Source organism: Lepidochelys kempii, chromosome 15 (assembly GCF_965140265.1).
Source record: "Lepidochelys kempii isolate rLepKem1 chromosome 15, rLepKem1.hap2, whole genome shotgun sequence".
Lineage (NCBI taxonomy): Eukaryota > Metazoa > Chordata > Testudines > Cheloniidae > Lepidochelys > Lepidochelys kempii.
In genome coordinates this window covers 3,460,231-3,477,514 of record NC_133270.1, presented here as the reverse complement: position 1 = coordinate 3,477,514, position 17,284 = coordinate 3,460,231, and the positions used below count along the sequence as shown (strand labels likewise).

Sequence of the window (17,284 nt, the reverse complement as noted above, 5' to 3'; positions counted from 1 at the left end):
GGGAAATGTTTGCCATTTTTCTCTCAATCTAGCATAGCACAAGAAAGAAAAAGAAACCCAATGCACACAAGAAACCCAATGCACAGCTACAGACTAGGGACCGAATGGCTAGGCAGCAGTTCTGCGGAAAAGGACCTAGGGGTGACAGTGGACGAGAAGCTGGATATGAGTCAGCAGTGTGCCCTTGTTGCCAAGAAGGCCAATGGCATTTTGGGATGTATAAGTAGGGGCATAGCAAGCAGATCGAGGGACGTGATCGTTCCCCTCTATTCGACATTGGTGAGGCCTCATCTGGAGTACTGTGTCCAGTTTTGGGCCCCACACTTCAAGAAGGATGTGGATAAATTGGAGAGAGTCCAGCGAAGGGCAACAAAAATGATTAGGGGACTGGAACACATGAGTTATGAGGAGAGGCTGAGGGAGCTGGGATTGTTTAGCCTGCAGAAGAGAAGAATGAGGGGGGATTTGATAGCTGCTTTCAACTACCTGAAAGGGGGTTCCAAAGAGGATGGCTCTAGACTGTTCTCAATGGTAGCAGATGACAGAACGAGGAGTAATGGTCTCAAGTTGCAGTGGGGGAGGTTTAGATTGGATATTAGGAAAAACTTTTTCACTAAGAGGGTGGTGAAACACTGGAATGCGTTACCTAGGGAGGTGGTAGAATCTCCTTCCTTAGAGGTTTTTAAGGTCAGGCTTGACAAAGCCCTGGCTGGGATGATTTAACTGGGAATTGGTCCTGCTTCGAGCAGGGGGTTGGACTAGATGACCTTCTGGGGTCCCTTCCAACCCTGATATTCTATGATTCTAAAAGGAATATTCTGAAATATAAAGGACATAATGAGAGAGGGAGAGACTGGAGAAGTCCAAGCAGAAGCCTGTAAGCATGAGATGGCCCAGGAAGAAGCTAGAGAGAGAGCTTTTGGGTCTGGTGCTGACTAAAGAGGCTTTGGGCTACAAGCAAAGAAGCCACCCTCTTTTTTGGTTCCTCCTGCATTTGGAGAAGCAGGACTTTATACACATTTCTTGTAAATAAACAAGACTGCATCAAAGAAAATACCAGTTTCCATCGGTTTCTACTCCCAGCTGGAACAGCCCCACAACCCCAAACTTTGACTAGCTGCTGGGATTAAAAAGGGCCAACAATGTTATAGGGTACAATGCCTCTCTCATAGAGAGACTAAAAAAGGAGAATTACAGAGAACGCCCAGTAAGAAACCAATTCCGATATGCAGAATGGACAGGGTTCACAGGCTAAGACTGGCTTTTTCTATAGGCAAGGAATCTTCAATTTCTAGGGAAAATTAGCTTTGTGAACTCTACAAACCCCAAAATAGTCTGAGAGGTTTCTAGACCAGCCCCCACTGATTTGGGATTTTTAGTCCAACTAAGCACTGAGCCTAGTCACAGGGTGTGACAAGGTGCAGGGGCCTTACCTGCTCGCAGGTTAACAATGGTTAACTTTGCCTCAGCTTCCCCTTCCTGCTGCCCAGGTGTTCAGAGGAGGGGCTGTAAGACTGGCTTCTTGGGAAACAGAAAGGAGGGAAGATGCATTTGAGAAGGCTGGGCTCCACACCCAAGGGTTATACACAGAGATGAACTCCAGACTGATCCTAGAGAGGAGGACCTGGCTGACTGGACATGGATCTTTCTCCTGCATTGTTTGATCAGCTTACCCCAGGTACTTCTATCTTGTGGGTTCTCCAACTTTCCTGCTGAATGAACGCCAAAGGAAGCTTTCCTCGACTGATTTCTCAGCATTGTAGATTCCCTGGGACTGTGTACTTAGTTGAGATCTCCAGGGGCAAAGGATCAGTCCCAGCATCAATTACATCTGAACAAAGCCTCCATGACAAGAAAAAAAGGCTATTTCATCAGTACCTCCAAAAAACAAAATCCCACGTGCGCTAAGACTCTGCTTCCTGATTCTAGTGAATTACCATAAACTTCTTCCACAACCTACTGCTAGAAACAGAAATTCATAGCAGAAAATCAGTACAAAATAGCCCCAAAATAAATTACAATCCTTATCAGCACTGAACAAAACTTCAAATGCAAAGGTATAAAGTATGAACTGCTGATTAGAGGTTTATGAAAATATAATGAAATGAGAGACTGATAGAACAAAGAGAAGGAAAAGCCCTAAAAGGTCATGTGGTCTATACCCCTTGTAGTAGGGAGAGAGGGCCTGGAGCACTGGGTCTAGTACAAGAGCTAAGGCCTGAGCTAGAGTCTGTGAACCAGAAAGTCAGGCCATGGATTAAAGCAGATGCTTATAAGATCACTGTCCAGTACATGAATGTGGCAAAGTTGTTGCTAATGTACAAGGCACTAAATAATTACATAAATATATTCCACTCAATCCAACAGAATAGAGAAGCTAGTTGCTCCTGTCTCCTGCCCAGCAAAGCTCACCAGATGGTAACAACCAGCAGTAAAGGCAACCTATGATGTGAATGAATAGTACAAAATTACCCTTGAAGGGTTAAAAATGATAGATTATACCAGTCCTCCAAAGAAAATAAGCTACACCAGCAAACAGAGTCTTTTGCAGTATAAATGTCTATGCTCGTGTTTTTGCCAGCACAGCTGTGTCTGCTAGCGGGTGATAAGGTGTGATTTGTGACCAACCTACTGGCAAAAGCCATGAGTGCAGATGTGATTATATAGGAAAACACGCACACCTACCAGTCTGGTTTCTTTTGATTAGGGGGAGGGGCTGGAATATGCTAAACTGGTACAAGCGCCATTTTGTTCATCTAAGCGGTGTCCACGCTAGCAGCACTCTGCTGGTGTAGCACACGGGGAGAGGTACACGGCCAGCGTCTTCCAAGCGTAGGCCTCGCCCGAGGAGAAATTTACCCCAACGCAATCAATAAGAACCAAACCTGGTCTGCCTGAAGTGAAGAGTCACGATCCCCTAAAAACGGGAAAGACTCTGAAACTCGATACCTGTCCACATGCAGAGAAACACTAGACTCGCCGATCACAAGAGATGAGTTGAGGTGATTATTTAACTTGTGCTTTTTGGGTCATATATTCACTCATCTGTCCTGAGTTTAGCGGTTTACTCTGGAAGAAGAAATTACTAACATGGTCATTAAATATGGAGATGGTATGAAATTGGTAGGAGCTGCGAAGAAAGAAAACATTCAAAGGGACCTGCAGAAGTTAGACATACTGGGCAAAATGGTACCTGCCTATGTGGAACCATTCGTACAGATCAAGATTTTTAAGGTTAAACCTGGAGAAATCAAGTGCTTGCTGTACAAAAATAACGTGAACGGTTGTACTGCATAGTTCTGATTGATTGCCATTGAACTAGCTTGAATACAAGTAATTTTACTGAGTGTCCTGGTAAATATGGTCACCCTATTAATCTGCCACTGCGAGAGGGTCATTCTGCAGCTCTACAAGCTGATTCATTCCCTCTCTCAGACCCGTGCCATCAGCAGCAATCTGTCTTGCTGTACTTCCTGGGAGTTACAGGAGAACTGGGGCATGAAACCAGTATGGCACCGGAAGCGACATGGCATGCTTCTTTTACTCTGTAAAGGAACAGCATTCAAGACATTCCTGTTCCTCAAACTCCTGGGCTCCAGCTTATTTCCCACCCCCACTGCATCTCCCAATTCTCCCCTCCAGGCAAGTCCCACATCCAATCCCACTGCTTTGGGCCTGTTAGAAACCCAATTCCCTTCCCCCAATTCACTCCTCCATCACCTCCCAGACTTTACTCTTTGCATCTCTCCATTTTTCTCCCCAAAGCCAGTCCAAGTTCTACCTCCAGCAGGCACCTCTCTACCCTCCCGTACTCACAACATCTGATTCTAACCTCACAACACGCCAGCCCAGAGCCAGCCTTAGAGGTGGGCCACTCGGGTGACCACCCCAGGTACCGTGGTCGGGGGGTTGCCGTGCAGCAGCGCAGAGGTTACAAAGATTTCAGGGACAACAACAAGACCCGGCAAGCCCTGCATCTCCTGAGAGTAGCTGGAGGGGATTTTTGAAAGGGAGTCCCCCACTGAACCCAGCCTGTTCTGGACTGCAGCAAGGAACTCCCCACGGATGCCAACCAAGACCCTGAGCAGGAGGAGATTGCCTAGCCAGGCAGGATGGCGCCAGCCCACGAAACCCTGAGACAGGCACTGCAGCAGACGGTGACCCAGGAGATGCCCAGTTGCCAGCCAGAGACCCATCCTGACAGTGCTGGGAAGGGGACCTTTCCCCATAACTATTAGGGGCTATATCAAAATACAACCGTTAAACAGCTTTATTCCAGATACCCTCAGGGCACCACCGTGTTGGGTTGTTGTGCATTAGGAGAATGCTCCAAAGCAATTTCTCAAAAATATCGAATCCTACAGCCACCAGTGAAACGTGCCACTCACCCCCTTTCCTATGCTGCTTCCTGCTCCTTCCCACCCAGCCACGGCAGGGGCACCATGCTAGTCTGAAAAAACAAAATCAAAAACATCGGCTGCACCGCAGACATGCTTATTGTAGCGCCAGGAAGTACTTGGGTTTACGGTTTGATTAATGCCCTCAACTTGAGATTTGAGGAGGTACAGTGCCGAAAGACGGCGACAGAGACATGTTAAATGTGTAGCAACCTTAAGGCAATCATGGCTATCTGATCCCTTGGGATCGGAGCCATTCCTGCAAAATTCCACTGAGTTTGCAGTGCACGTTGTGCTGCTCTGCAGGTTTTACAGAAGAGAATTTAAGGCAAAGACAAGACTCTATTTTCCCATGCACACTGTTAGGCAATGCAGCTCACCTGACTCCACCCTGATACCTTGTGGTTCCCTTCCACTCCGGCACCAGCCTGACAAAGAGTGGCGTGAAATATTGTCCCGGTTTGCCCATGGCCTTGTTGAATAAGATCTTGCTCTGCCTTTGGAGAGATGCCCTCAGCATCATGTTACAGACAGCCTGCAGCTGTGCACATGAGCTTAACCTGCCCCCACGTGCCTCCCTCCTCCCCAATTCCCAGCCCACCACCAACCTGACATTTCTACAGAGGCCCTATCCAAGGAGGGAAGCAAGGTGGAAAAAGATCTTACCATCTCCACGCTCACCCCAAAATAGGGTGGTCGCATAGAATATCAGGGTTGGAAGGGACCTCAGGAGGTCATCTAGTCCAACCCCCTGCTCAAAGCAGGACCAATCCCCAATTAAATCATCCCAGCCAGGGCTTTGTCAAGCCTGACCTTAAAAACCTCTAAGGAAGAAGAGCCCACCACCTCCCTAGGTAACCCATTCCAGTGCTTCACCACCCTCCTAGTGAAAAAGTTTTTCCTAATATCCAACCTAGACCTCCCCCACTGCAACTTGAGACCATTACTCCTTGTTCTGTCATCAGCTACCACTGAGAACAGTCTAGAGCCATCCTCTTTGGAACCCCCTTTCAGGTAGTTGAAAGCAGCTATCAAATCCCCCCTCATTCTTGTCTTCCGCAGACTAAACAATCCCAATTCCCTCAGCCTCTCCTCATAAATCACATGCTCCAGCCCCCTAATCATTTTTGTTGCCCTCTGCTGGAGTCTTTCCAATTTTTCCACATCCTTCTTGTAGTGTGGGGCCCAGAACTGGACACAGTACTCCAGATGAGGCCTCACCAATGTCGAATAGAGGGGAACGATCACGTCCCTTGATCTGCTGACAATGCTCCTACTTAAACAGCCCAAAACATTGTTAGCCTTCTTGGCAACAAGGGCACACAGTTGACTCATATCCAGCTTCTCATCCACTGTAACCGCTAGGTCCTTTTCTGCGGAACTGCTGCCTAGCCATTCGGTCCCTAGTCTGTAGTGGTGCATGAGACTCTTCCATCCTAAGTGCAGGACTCTGCACTTGTCCTTGTTGAACCTCATCAGATTTCTTTTGGCCCAATCCTCCAATTTGTCTAGGTCCCTCTGTATCCTATCCCTACCCTCCAGCGTATCTACCTCTCCTCCCAGTTTAGTGTCATCCGCAAACTTGCTGAGGGTGCAATCCACACCATCCTCCAGATCATTTATGAAGATATTGAACAAAACCGGCCCCAGGACCCTTGGGGCACTCCGCTGGATACCAACTGCCAACTAGACATGGAGCCATTGATCACTACCCATTGAGCCTGAAGATCTAGACAGCTTTCTATCCACCTTATATTCCCTTCATCCAGCCCATACGTCTTTAACTTGCTGGCAAGAATACTGTGGGAGACCGTGTCAAAAGCTTTGCTAAAGTCAAGATATATCACATCCACTGCTTTCCCCATATCCACAGAGTCAGTTATCTCATCATAGAAGACAATTAGGTTAGTCAGGCATGACTTGCCCTTGGTGAATCCATGCTGACTGTTCCTGATCACCTTCCTCTTGAGGACCTGCTCCATGATTTTTCCAGGGAATGGAATTCCAAAATGAAGGAAAAGCAACACTTTATTATTATTGGATGGAGACTAGAACTAACAATAGCTAATTGTGCTGTTTCTACCCCCTCCCCTCAGGTCCTGACACATCGCTGCCCACATGGACAGAAGCATTATCCGTGGCTGAATGCCAGGCAAATCTTCGGGGGGGGGGGGAGCACACGCACGCACGTGCACATGAGAAGGCATATTTGTGTCTGCATCTGCAAAGGCAGAAGACGACTGAAGAGTGGAGGGAAGGTTTCCTTTGCCATGATGCCAAGGAGAGAGGAGGACAGTGAGCTGTGGGCAGAGCACATTGACAAGATAGTGAGGGGGATATAAAGGCATTAAATTCACAGGCAAGCCAACTTCGCCGTTGGAGGACACTGCATACTGGGAGCATCCCTTCCCCGCCCCAAGTCCAGGAGCAGGCCTCTCCCTCACCAGTCTACACCACACTGGAGTTTTCAGGGTTAACTTTTTTGATTTGTACAAACAGCTGCACAGAGGTGGGGCCATTGAGCTGTTTGCCGATGACACTGCACCTCTGGCCAATTAGAAGCGCCAGTGGCTCAAATTTCAATGCCACTTCCAGCCCAGCATCCTTCAGCCGACTACATCATGTTGAACATCCACCACCCGAAGGAACTCCTGCTGCTGTAGCCTTCCTCTGCTCGAGCTGCATGCAAATCCTGATGGTTAAAAACTAGCGCAGCCCTTGGAATGAAGCACCACGTTGGCTCATTTCACTTACAAAAAGATTTTCATTGTTTTGTTCCTCAGCTAAATGATTAATTCCTTCCGACAATTAGCAAGTTTGATAAAATACCATTTTAATTCCAAAGATCTAATTTTTTTTAATCCTAAAGAACAAAAAAATACAACAGCCTGCTGGTGTGTTGTCAGATCAGAAATTACCCCCCCTCCCCCCAAAACAGATGGAACCAACACAGAATATTTTCCAGGGATGTGCCCAGTCTAGTGTTAAAAGTCCCAAGCAAAACATGAATCTCATCACTTCTCATGGGAGACTCTTCCACAGCTGTTCTGGAATCTCATGCCTCTGCAGTTACAACCCAAAATTACATTTGTTTTTCTCTTCTACAGAGGCACAAAGCAGGAGTCTATGGGACAGCTGGGAACAGAACCCAACAGTGTTGGGCTCTCAGTCACAACCTCTAATTTATTAGTGATATTCTGAGCTAGACTCAGGCAAGATGACTGTACAATGACACACCCAAAAGCAAACATCTCTGCACTGCTGCCTTTTACCTTCAGCACCACTCACTAGCGTTCTCTGCCAGGGACTGTTTGTATTTCAGATCACTTTTGCCCACATGCAGCAGTTTTCCTTTTCCTACCTACTCTGTTGATTTCTACTCCTACGGGGGCCTGATCTCCCCAGGTCCCTTTGACTTATTTCTCTTTCCTCCATGGCATCTGCAGCTCGCTCCAGTTTTACACCATCTGAATATTTAATGATCATATAAATTACTCCCTCTTCCAGGTGGAACAGTCCCAGTGACAGATGATTGAATACATGACCTGAAAAGCATAAGCTAAATAATCACCTCTGATCAATTCTTGTGACCCAGGGGTGGGAGAAGAGAAGAGAGAAGAGTCTATTCTTTCTCTGCACATAGACAGGCATCAAATTGCAGTCTCTTTCCCATTTTTTAGAGGAGCTTAACTATTCACTTCAGGCAATCAACGCTTTGTTACTTACTGTGTTGGAGTCCTACACTTGTAAGACTTGGCCAATACAGTTACACCAATGTATTATACTGATATAAAATACCCGCAGACTGCTGCTAACATGGACTCAGGTGATACTGGCAAAATAGCATGGTCATAGAATCACAGAATATCAGGGTTGGAAGGGACTTCAGGAGGTCATCTAGTCCAACCCTCTGCTCAAAGCAGGACCAATCCCCATCTAACTATTTTGCTAGTATAGTTTATTACAGTGTCCCTCCTTGTCCCCCACAAACTGGTAAAAGTGCAAATTTTGGCAATGTAACTGTGCTTACACTAGGGGCTTTTACCAGCACATTGTTCACTCACAAATCACACATCCTTAATAGACATAATTGTGCTAGCAAAATCTGTAGTGTAGGCATAGTTATATCGGCAAATAAGTCCATTTGCCGGGATAGTATATTGTTGGGGAAACTGGTATAATTTATACCATCAAAACTCTTGCCAGTATAAGAAGGGCAAGGCAAGTTTCCTAGAGATCTTAATTCAGTTCGATACAGTGAAGCTGAACAACATGACCAGTTCTGACTGAAGCTTCTCTCACCGTTGGAATATTTATAGGATTTTCCTTCGGTGTGAATACTTTTATAGTCAACAGTGTGGAGTTCTATGGAAGCATCTCTTACAGGTTCTCCCTGATGTGAGTTCTCTGGTGTTTAATAAGGTTGGAGCTCCGATTGAAGGTTTTCTCACAATCACTGCATCTAAAAGGTCTCTCTCCCGTGTGGATTTTCTGATGCTGAAGGAGATGCGAGCTCTGAATGAAGCTTTTCTCACACACTGGACATTTATAAGGTCGCTCTCTAGTGTGAGTTCTCTGATGCTGAATTAGATGTGAGCTGTAAATGAAGCCTTTGTCACAGTCAGCACACTTGTACGGTTTTTCTGCTGCGTGGTTTTTCTGATGGAGCATAAGCTGTGAGCTGCGACTGAAACTCTTCTCACAGCTAGGGCATGTGTAAGGTCTTTCCACATGGTGGGTTCTCTTGTGCTGAAGAAGGTGGGAGCTGCTAGTGAAGGTTTCCTCACACTTGCTGCATTTATAGTTCTGGTCTCCCACGTGGATTCGTTTGTGTTTATTTAGCACTGAGCTTCGGCTGAATCTTTTCTCGCACTCAGGACATTTAAAGGGCTTTTCTTGTGTGTGAACTCTCTGGTGCTGAATGAGATGGGAGCTCTGGTGGAAACTTTTCTCACAGTCAGGACATTTGTAGGGTTTTTCTCCCCTATGAGCTCTCTGATGGAGCATCAGGTGTGAGCTCTGAATGAAGCTTTTGTCACAGTCGGGACACTTATAGGGTCTCTCTCCTGTGTGGATTCTCTGATGCTTAATAAGATTTGAACTCTTGTTGAAGCTTTTGTTGCATTCGGAGCATTTATAGGGCTTCTTTCCTGTGTGAATCTTCTGATGTTTATGAAGATCTGAGACAAGACCAAACCACTCCTCACAGCCATCACACTTGTAGAGTTCCTCTCCCGTATGCATTCTCTGATGCAGAATGAAATGAGACCTGATCGGAAAGGTTTTTTCACATTCCCCACACGTATAGGGTTTCTGTTGTGTGTGGACTCTCTGATGTTTAATAAGATTTGCACTCTGTACAAAGCACTTTGCGCAGGTAGCGCATTTATAGGGTCTCTCTCCTGTGTGGAGTCTCCGATGCTTTACAAGGGTTGAGCTCCAGTTGAAGGTTTTCTCACAGTCGGGGCATTTATAGGGTCTCTCACCTGTATGGACTCTCTGGTGTTTAATAACTGATGAGATCCAGCTAAAACTTTTCTCACACTGGGGGCACTTGTGGGGTTTCACTCCATTGTGAACATTTTGATGCTGAATAAGCCGTGTGCTCCGAATGAATCTTTTCCCACACTTATCACATTTGTAAGGTTTCTCTTGAGTATGCGTTCGCTGATGATCAATCAGCTCCGATCTCTGTCTGAAGCTTTTCTCACACTCGGTACATTTATAGGGTCTCTCCCCCGTGTGGATTCTCTGGTGCTGAAGAAGATGTGAGCGGCGAGTGAAGCTTTTGTCACACTCAGTACATTTATGGGGTCTCTCTCCTGTGTGGATAGGAATGCTTTGGTGTTTACTGAAAGGTCTTTCACTTGGAGTGGATTTCTCCACACTCTCATCCCCTATGTTCCTGTGTTGGCCGGCTGGCCCGCGTTCACTCTCACACGTATTTCCCTCATCACAGCTGTTTGCTTTCTCTCTTTGTGATAAATTCCTGTGCTCTGCCAAACCCTCAGAATTTCCCTGCTGATGATTCTCTTCAGTCTTCCACTTGATTCCATCATCTGCGGAAATAAATGGAGAATCCAGATGTTACTTCAACACACAAAGGACATTGGACTCGTGAATGTAAAGCATATAAACATACAGCATATCATGTTGGCATTCTGACTATAGGCTGTATTAGAAAAGCTGAAAATATCCCTTCCATCTCCGTTCAGGAGTGTTGTATGTACAGGAGGTAATTGTTCCACTGTACTCAGCACTGTGGCTTCAGATGGAGTACTGGGTCCAGTTTTGGGTGCCACACTTAAGAAAGATGTGGACAAAATTGGAGACCGTCCAGAGGAAAGCAACAAAAATTATAAAAGTCTTAGAAAACCTAATTTATGCAGAAAGGTTAAAAACAACTGGGCGTGTTTAGTCTGGAGAAAAGACGACTGAAGGGGACCCCATAACAGTCATTAAGTACGTGAAGGGCTGTTATAAAGAGGATGGTGATCAATTGTTCTCTATGTCCACAAAAGGAAGGTCAAGTAGTAATGGGCTTAATCTGAAGTATTGGAGGTTTAGGTTATATATTAGGGAAAACTTTCTAACTCCAAGGACAGTTAAGCACTGAAACAGGTTAACTAAGGAGGTTGTGGAATCTGCCTCATTGCAGGTTTTCAGAACAGGTCAAACACTTGTCAGGGATGGTTTAGGTTTCCTAGGACTGGGTCCTGCCACAGTGCAGGCAGATGAACTAAATGAGCCTCTGAAGCTCTACATTTCTATGATTCAGAAGCTCCCTCTCCACCTCCTGGCTTAGCTAATGTTTCAAAGCTCTACAGAGAGGCAAGACAATGATATCCACCACGTCCTGCCATCCCACCTCAGCAGTCAGATGTCCGAAGGGGGAGGCTACAGTCCAAAGCCAGTCAGGATAGGTAGGAATCAAGGATAGACACCTGCCAAAAAGATGTAATAATGGCTGGCTACTATGCTGACTGGAGGGGACAAAGCCGTTTCAGCAGAAGCTCACGAAACGCGGGCTTCTTTCTCAGCTCATTAATGAACTCTTCAGAAACTCTGAGTGAGATACTTATTACTCACCAGAGGAGACCCCTGTAGAAAGGTCACTTTCCCTCGACTCCTGGTGAGCCTGCACATGTGGCTCTTCGCCACGTTCAATCAGGAATACAACGTCTGGTTTGGTGACAGCACGCCTGTTAGCGGGAAAAAAAAAAAAAAGAATCACACCATGTTTTCTTTTTTCAGAGTAACAGCCATGTTAGTCTGTATTCGCAAAAAGAAAAAGGAGGACTTGTGGCACCTTAGAGACTAACCAATTTATCTGAGCATAAGCTTTTGTGAGCTACAGCTCACTTCATCGGATGCATACTGTTACTTGGCAAGCATAGAGTATTTGGTATTTTGTAAAAGTCTCGTTCAACCTTACTACTTCCCAGGATTGTTCCTCCAATGGAGCATTTCAACCTGTCCCCAAATGTATTAGCTGCCATATTGTTTGTAATTTTGTTATTTCCAGTCAGGTTTGTAATTTTGCAACATTCCCTATTGTTTTCCTGTCCTCACTGGCGTTTGCAATTCCTCACAGTTTAGCACCACCTCCTAAATCTACTGGCATGCTGCTTACCTCCTCATCCAGAGCAATGACCACCACTTTAAATGCTGGACCAAATGCTTCTGTAACCATCTCCCAACCCAGAACATGGCTATTTGTTGTTAATTCTAGTTTGTGATCTTTGAACTGTTTTATATCCAAGAAATTGTTCTCCTATCCCACCCAATTTTGGGAGTAAGGTTTTGCGAGATACTATATCAAATTCTTTTCTAAAATACCAATATCAGTCTCTTTAATGGGTCTCTTCCGTCATAGGATTCCCAGATTCTAAGGCCAGAAGAGACCACTGTGATCATCTAATCTGGCCTCCTGTATTACACAGGCTACAGTCTAGGAAATAAAGGCCCCACAAATGAATACAGCATTATTTAAGGTGAAGCTGTACCATAGATAATGCCATTGTAACGTTTTCTGTCTGTCACAGTACAGCCTAAAATCTTAATTGCTTACTCAGTAACCACTACACACTAAGCAAACATCTTCATTGATTTGTCCACAAGGGCACCTTGATCTCTGTCCTAAGAGGTTACAAGGAACTGGGATTGAGATTCAATGTATTTCTACAGGAGAGTCATAAAAGACAAACACCACATAATTTTACAGACCTCTTTGGCCATGAAAGAGTTAGATGAGAGACAGGCTGATTGTGTGGATGCTGAACTGCAGAAAATTTAAATTGCTTCTATTAGAATATTGACACTCTTTCCACGTGGAACATCCCTTATTTGCGCCAACCTACCATGTGCAATGACCCAGCAGCTCGTTTCTGCTTGTGGGCTAAACACAGACAGAGAAGTACACCCATTGTCCTAAACCAGAAAAATATTGTAAACAGAGGATTAGAGCGACCTTCTGTAATTTGAGTCTCCATTGACTGGAGTGGATTTATTTTTCCCTCCCACAAAGGAATGCAAGCGCAAACTGTCAAAGTCGAAGGGAAACATGAGAATAACCCTGATCTGAAGATCACTCAGGCCCCTCACAGCTCATGCCACTTCTACAAACTTGCAAATAATAGTTTTTACCCAGTGAGATCGAAGTCTTGTAGCTGTCCCTCATCACATCCTTCTGCCATTCCGCTAGCTCCTCCCACTCCTCCTCAGGAGAGCTAGACAGCAACATCAAACATAGTCTGAAATGAGAAATGAAATACACTCTGGATCCAGACTCACGGCTGCAACCTTCAGGCCAATGGAGGAGAGAAACAGACAGTCCTTGGCACGGAGAGCTGTGAAATGAGGGAGGATGTGACTCCAGCTTGGGAACTCATAGAAAGCTTGTTATTACATACTGACTTCCGTGTTCTTCCCGTAGCTAAGAAGGAAGTGCAGCCAGTATCCGAGGCCTACAGCAGTCTTAGTACTTGTTAGTGCTATGAGAGATGAACAGTCTGAGGTGCTGATCAGCCCCCAACTGATCAGCTAGTAGAAAGGCTTGAAGTTTAAAAAAAAAAATTATGAATATTTTTACAAATTCAAGGACCAAGTTCCATTCATTTTGATTTGCTGCCTATTCTAAAGGATTCAGGCATTTTCTGGGGATTCCTCAAATTCTCTCCAAATCCCCAAAATCACCAAACATTTCTAAGCACTAATGATCTTCATTTGAAAATCCATCACAAAAAAGTAGATTATTCCCAGTTCGCTTCCTATTTAAAATGTTTGTGATCCACGCAAGGATCAAAAGCAAAGCCATGTAACTTAGGCTACCAGCCACCATGCAAATAATGAACAGTGATCCTTGGATGAGAACAACCCCATGGATGCAAAAGATGCAGCAAGCATCAGGAGCAGTTCACCAAGGAGTCATTCTCCAAGATAGTAAACGTGCAACATACATTAATCATAACAGATCCTTCCAGCGCCAAGCATTGTCAGCTACATGATAGGCCTGGTCAAAGGTTTTCATTTAAAAAAAAAAAATCTTTTTGGTAAAAACTGGGGTTGTCAAAGAAACTCCACTCTTTCTCCCACCCATCAAACATGTCTTTGGAGGAGGAGAAGTTTTAGTTTTCAGAAACACTTTCAAAACAGATAAATTGAGGGAGAGGATTTTTTTGGTATGCCTGAAATTATTTGTTTAAAAAGGGCGGGGAAATGCCTGCTCTCTATTTTTTCCTCCCGTCACCCTCCTCCCCCAATTTTCTCATTCCAAAAGTGTGAGAAAAAAACATTTACATTCAAAAGTAACTTTTCCCTTCGAAAAAGCAAGCCTGGATAGTGCCTCTTGCTCCCTTGTCCAGGGTCACACTGATCACCAGATTTGGGATTGAGAAGGAATTTTCCTCCAGCTCAGAATGGTGAGAGTCCCTATGTCTTTTTTGCCTTCCTCTGTAGCATGGGGCATGGATCCCCTGCTGGGATTACCTGTGCACATCTCATCTAATCATTCACTGACATCGCAGGGACCTTGGCCTCACCTGTTCTCTTTTTCTCAGAGCCAAAATGCTTTGGTCTGACTAAAGTCTTTGGGCTTAGTACAGTTAGTGAAATGTAATGGCTTGTGATATACAGGAGGTCAGACTAAAAGTTTACTAAAAAGACGTAAACTCTACGAAACTTCCCCCCCCCCGTACTCTCTTATGTTTAATTTCTTACCCCCTTTTTCCTACTTGAAAAAGATTGTGGGGGAGGGGAGTTTTAAAAGAAAGTGAAGAATTTCCCCCACCAAAAAGAAAATAATTTTTTTCACTGAAAAACACACATTTTTACATTGCACACACAAACTTTGCGTTAAATTTTTTTTTTTCCACAAAACATGAGCTTTGACCAGCTCTAATCCTTCGTTACCAACAGCATCTGCAAGATACAAATCAGAGCTCTTCATTGTCACTCAGATCAGACTAGGAAATCCCCAGGAAAAGTTCCTCCCTGGTGCAACGTGGAGAGTTAGACAGTAACACTGCCATTAAGCAATATTTTAAATACAGCTGGTTTGAAACAGGTTACACAGCTCAGGAGAGACACAGGTTACACTAGAATCCATCACTTTATCCTCTGTCCACGAGCGAAAAGGCCAAGAACGTCACTGTCAAAGCTCTATCTGGGCAGAGGTGTCTCTGGCCATTCCCCTGTGAATCGGGCAGTGTATGTAGTTCATTAGTTCATTCACCTTGACCTCTCTTGGCTCCCAGCTCCCTCCTCACGCCCTATTGCTCCACCTGGGAGAACCAGAGCATTTCTCAGACTTATCACTTCATACCCAAGGGCTCTCCCAGACTTCCAGCCTCCCCACTGGCACACAACCAACCTAACTTTCTCCCTGCCTTCTCTTGCATTCAGACAGGCTTCAGCTACCCAGTCCCAGACCAGTCCCCGGTCCTAACCCAGGGGTTCTCAAACTGGGGGTCGAGACCCCTCCGGGGATTGCGAGGTATTACATGGGGGGGGGTTGTGAGCTGCCAGCCTCCACCCCAAACCCTGCTTCGCCTCCAGCATTTATAATGATGTTAAATATATAAAAAAGTGTTTTTCATTGGGGGGGGGGGTCGCACCCAGAGGCTTGCTATGTGAAAGGGGTCACCAGTAGCTCCTGAACTCTCACCTTCTGCAACACAGCAAGACCCCGTGGTAACTTCCCATTGCAAGGCTGTGGCCCCTGCCTAAGTCCCAGTTTCCTAGACCGGATGAGCCCAAAGAGCATCAGGTGCACGCTGACCCCGGACGGCCTTACGTCGCAGGGACGGTAACACAAGGCCACGGGACAGCGCCCGCGAGTCAGCGGAGACCCGCCTGGTGCCCGCGGGGGCAGGGGCCCGGCTATCCCCGCCGGCTGGGCGCTGCTTTGCCGGAGTTTTCGCTCGGGTTAAGTCACGGGAGGAAGTTAACGCCTTTGCACAGCGAGTCTGGAGGCCGGTGCGGGCGGCGAGCAGCCCGGCGTTTGGAGAAAGGGCGGCGAGGGACCCTGAACGGGGCCGGGCCCCCCGCCACCGCAGTCCCGGGCACTTGGCGGCGTTGCTGGGACCCGCCCCAGCCCAGCAGCCGGAGCCCGGCGCGACCCTCCCTCCCGCCTGCCCCAGCCCGCGCCCCGGCCGCAGGTCCCCAGGGCCAGGGCCGGCCCCCGCCAGCCCGCCCGGGCGGCTCCTCCCGGCCCCGGTCCAGCGCCCGACCCGCCGCCGGCCCGGCTCACCTCGCGCCGCCGCCATCGCGCCGCCGGGCCCGGCCAGCGCCAGCGCCAGCCCCGCCCGCCGTAAGCCTGCCCCTGCCGGCCGAGGCGGGGGATCCGGGCTGCAGCCCGCTCCCTGCAGCGCCGGGCCCACGGGCGGGGAACCTGGAACGTTGCCCCGCCGGAGCCCGAGCCGGGTCCGCCCCTGCCCCGGTCGCGAACTCACAGACCTGCGGGGCGGGGCGGGGCTCGCCCCTCTCCTGGCACGGGGCTGGGCCCAGGAAATGTACATCAGCCCTGACCCCACCCTAGGGCTGCCAACTTTCTAATGGTGCAACCCCCTGTCCCGCCCCTGCTCCGGGGCCCCGCTCGCTCCATCCCCGCTCCCTAGCTCGCTCCCCCACTTTCATGGGGCTAGGGGTTGGGGGGGCGTGAGCAGGTATTTCGAGCAGGGGGTTGGACTAGATGACTTCCTGAGGTCCCTTCCAACCCTGATATTCTATGATTCTGTGATTTCCCTAAACCCCCCTGGCAGGGTGTACACCCCCCTTGAATTTCCCCAACACCCCCCCCCTCCCCAGTTACATGCAGTATTGCCAATTTAGTGCTTGGTTGGAAATCTGAATTTAAATTGAAACAGTAATCCACACTTTAAAAGCATATACAGTGTATGAGAAAATACTTATACTGAGAAAGCAGAATGGGTTTGAAAAGTATGAACAAAGATTAGCTTCCTCATACAGCTATTTAGGGCAATGTTGGCACATTTGTTTAGGCTATATTGGCCTACCTAATCATTTCAAATTATGATTTATTAGCAAGGTCTGACTGAGCTCTCCCCTGTCAGCTCGTGGTGAGCCAGGGATGCATGAAAAGGCTTCAGGACCAGACTGTATTTAACTGGACTCACCTACTCTGCCTAGGTATCCAGCAGACAGAGCTGTGCTGCACAAGAGATCAATTTTGGCTGGTGCTGGGTTACAATCACTGAAGTATAAAATGTGGGGGTCATGAAATGTTGTTCTCCTTATTCCCTCTGTGCTTAATTTGTGCCAGGGCTTGCCGGGGGGAGCCCAGCACCTCCAGGCTCGGCAATGCAGAGCCCTGGGACCTCTGGGCTTGTCAGATCAGTTACAAAAGTAACAAACTTGCTTGAGCCCTG

The 17,284-nt window shown here is 47.0% G+C and overlaps 1 protein-coding gene and 1 long non-coding RNA gene across 3 annotated transcripts; both read right to left on the bottom strand.

Moving 5' to 3' along the window:
• Window positions 1–3,764: 3,764 nt before the first annotated feature.
• LOC140898802 (uncharacterized) lies at window positions 3,765–16,362 on the bottom strand. Of its 2 annotated transcripts, none has more exons than XM_073313239.1 (4): window positions 16,147–16,362; window positions 13,044–13,150; window positions 11,487–11,599; window positions 3,765–10,456 (listed from the first exon to the last, which is right to left on the bottom strand). In XM_073313239.1, the coding sequence occupies exons 2-4, from the start codon at window positions 13,091–13,093 to the stop codon at window positions 8,778–8,780; spliced, it is 1,842 nt and encodes a 613-aa protein (XP_073169340.1). In that variant the 5' UTR covers window positions 13,094–13,150; window positions 16,147–16,362; the 3' UTR covers window positions 3,765–8,777. The 2 variants fall into 2 exon arrangements, with proteins under 2 accessions (XP_073169340.1, XP_073169341.1); XM_073313240.1 differs by lacking the exon at window positions 16,147–16,362 and adding an exon at window positions 15,562–15,997.
• LOC140898805 (uncharacterized) lies at window positions 11,981–13,035 on the bottom strand. Its single transcript, XR_012155103.1, has 2 exons — window positions 12,758–13,035; window positions 11,981–12,678 (listed from the first exon to the last, which is right to left on the bottom strand). It is a non-coding gene; the product is annotated as an uncharacterized lncRNA (long non-coding RNA).
• Window positions 16,363–17,284: the final 922 nt, after the last annotated feature.

Coding starts and splice junctions, on each gene's coding strand:
- LOC140898802 (XM_073313239.1), bottom strand. CDS start 13,093: ATGGCAGAAGGATGTGATGAGGGACAGCTACAAGACTTCGATCTCACT. Junction 11,600..13,043: donor CAAGACTTCGATCTCACTGG/GTAAAAACTATT, acceptor TCCCGCTAACAG/GCGTGCTGTCACCAAACCAG. Junction 10,457..11,486: donor TTCTACAGGGGTCTCCTCTG/GTGAGTAATAAG, acceptor TTATTTCCGCAG/ATGATGGAATCAAGTGGAAG.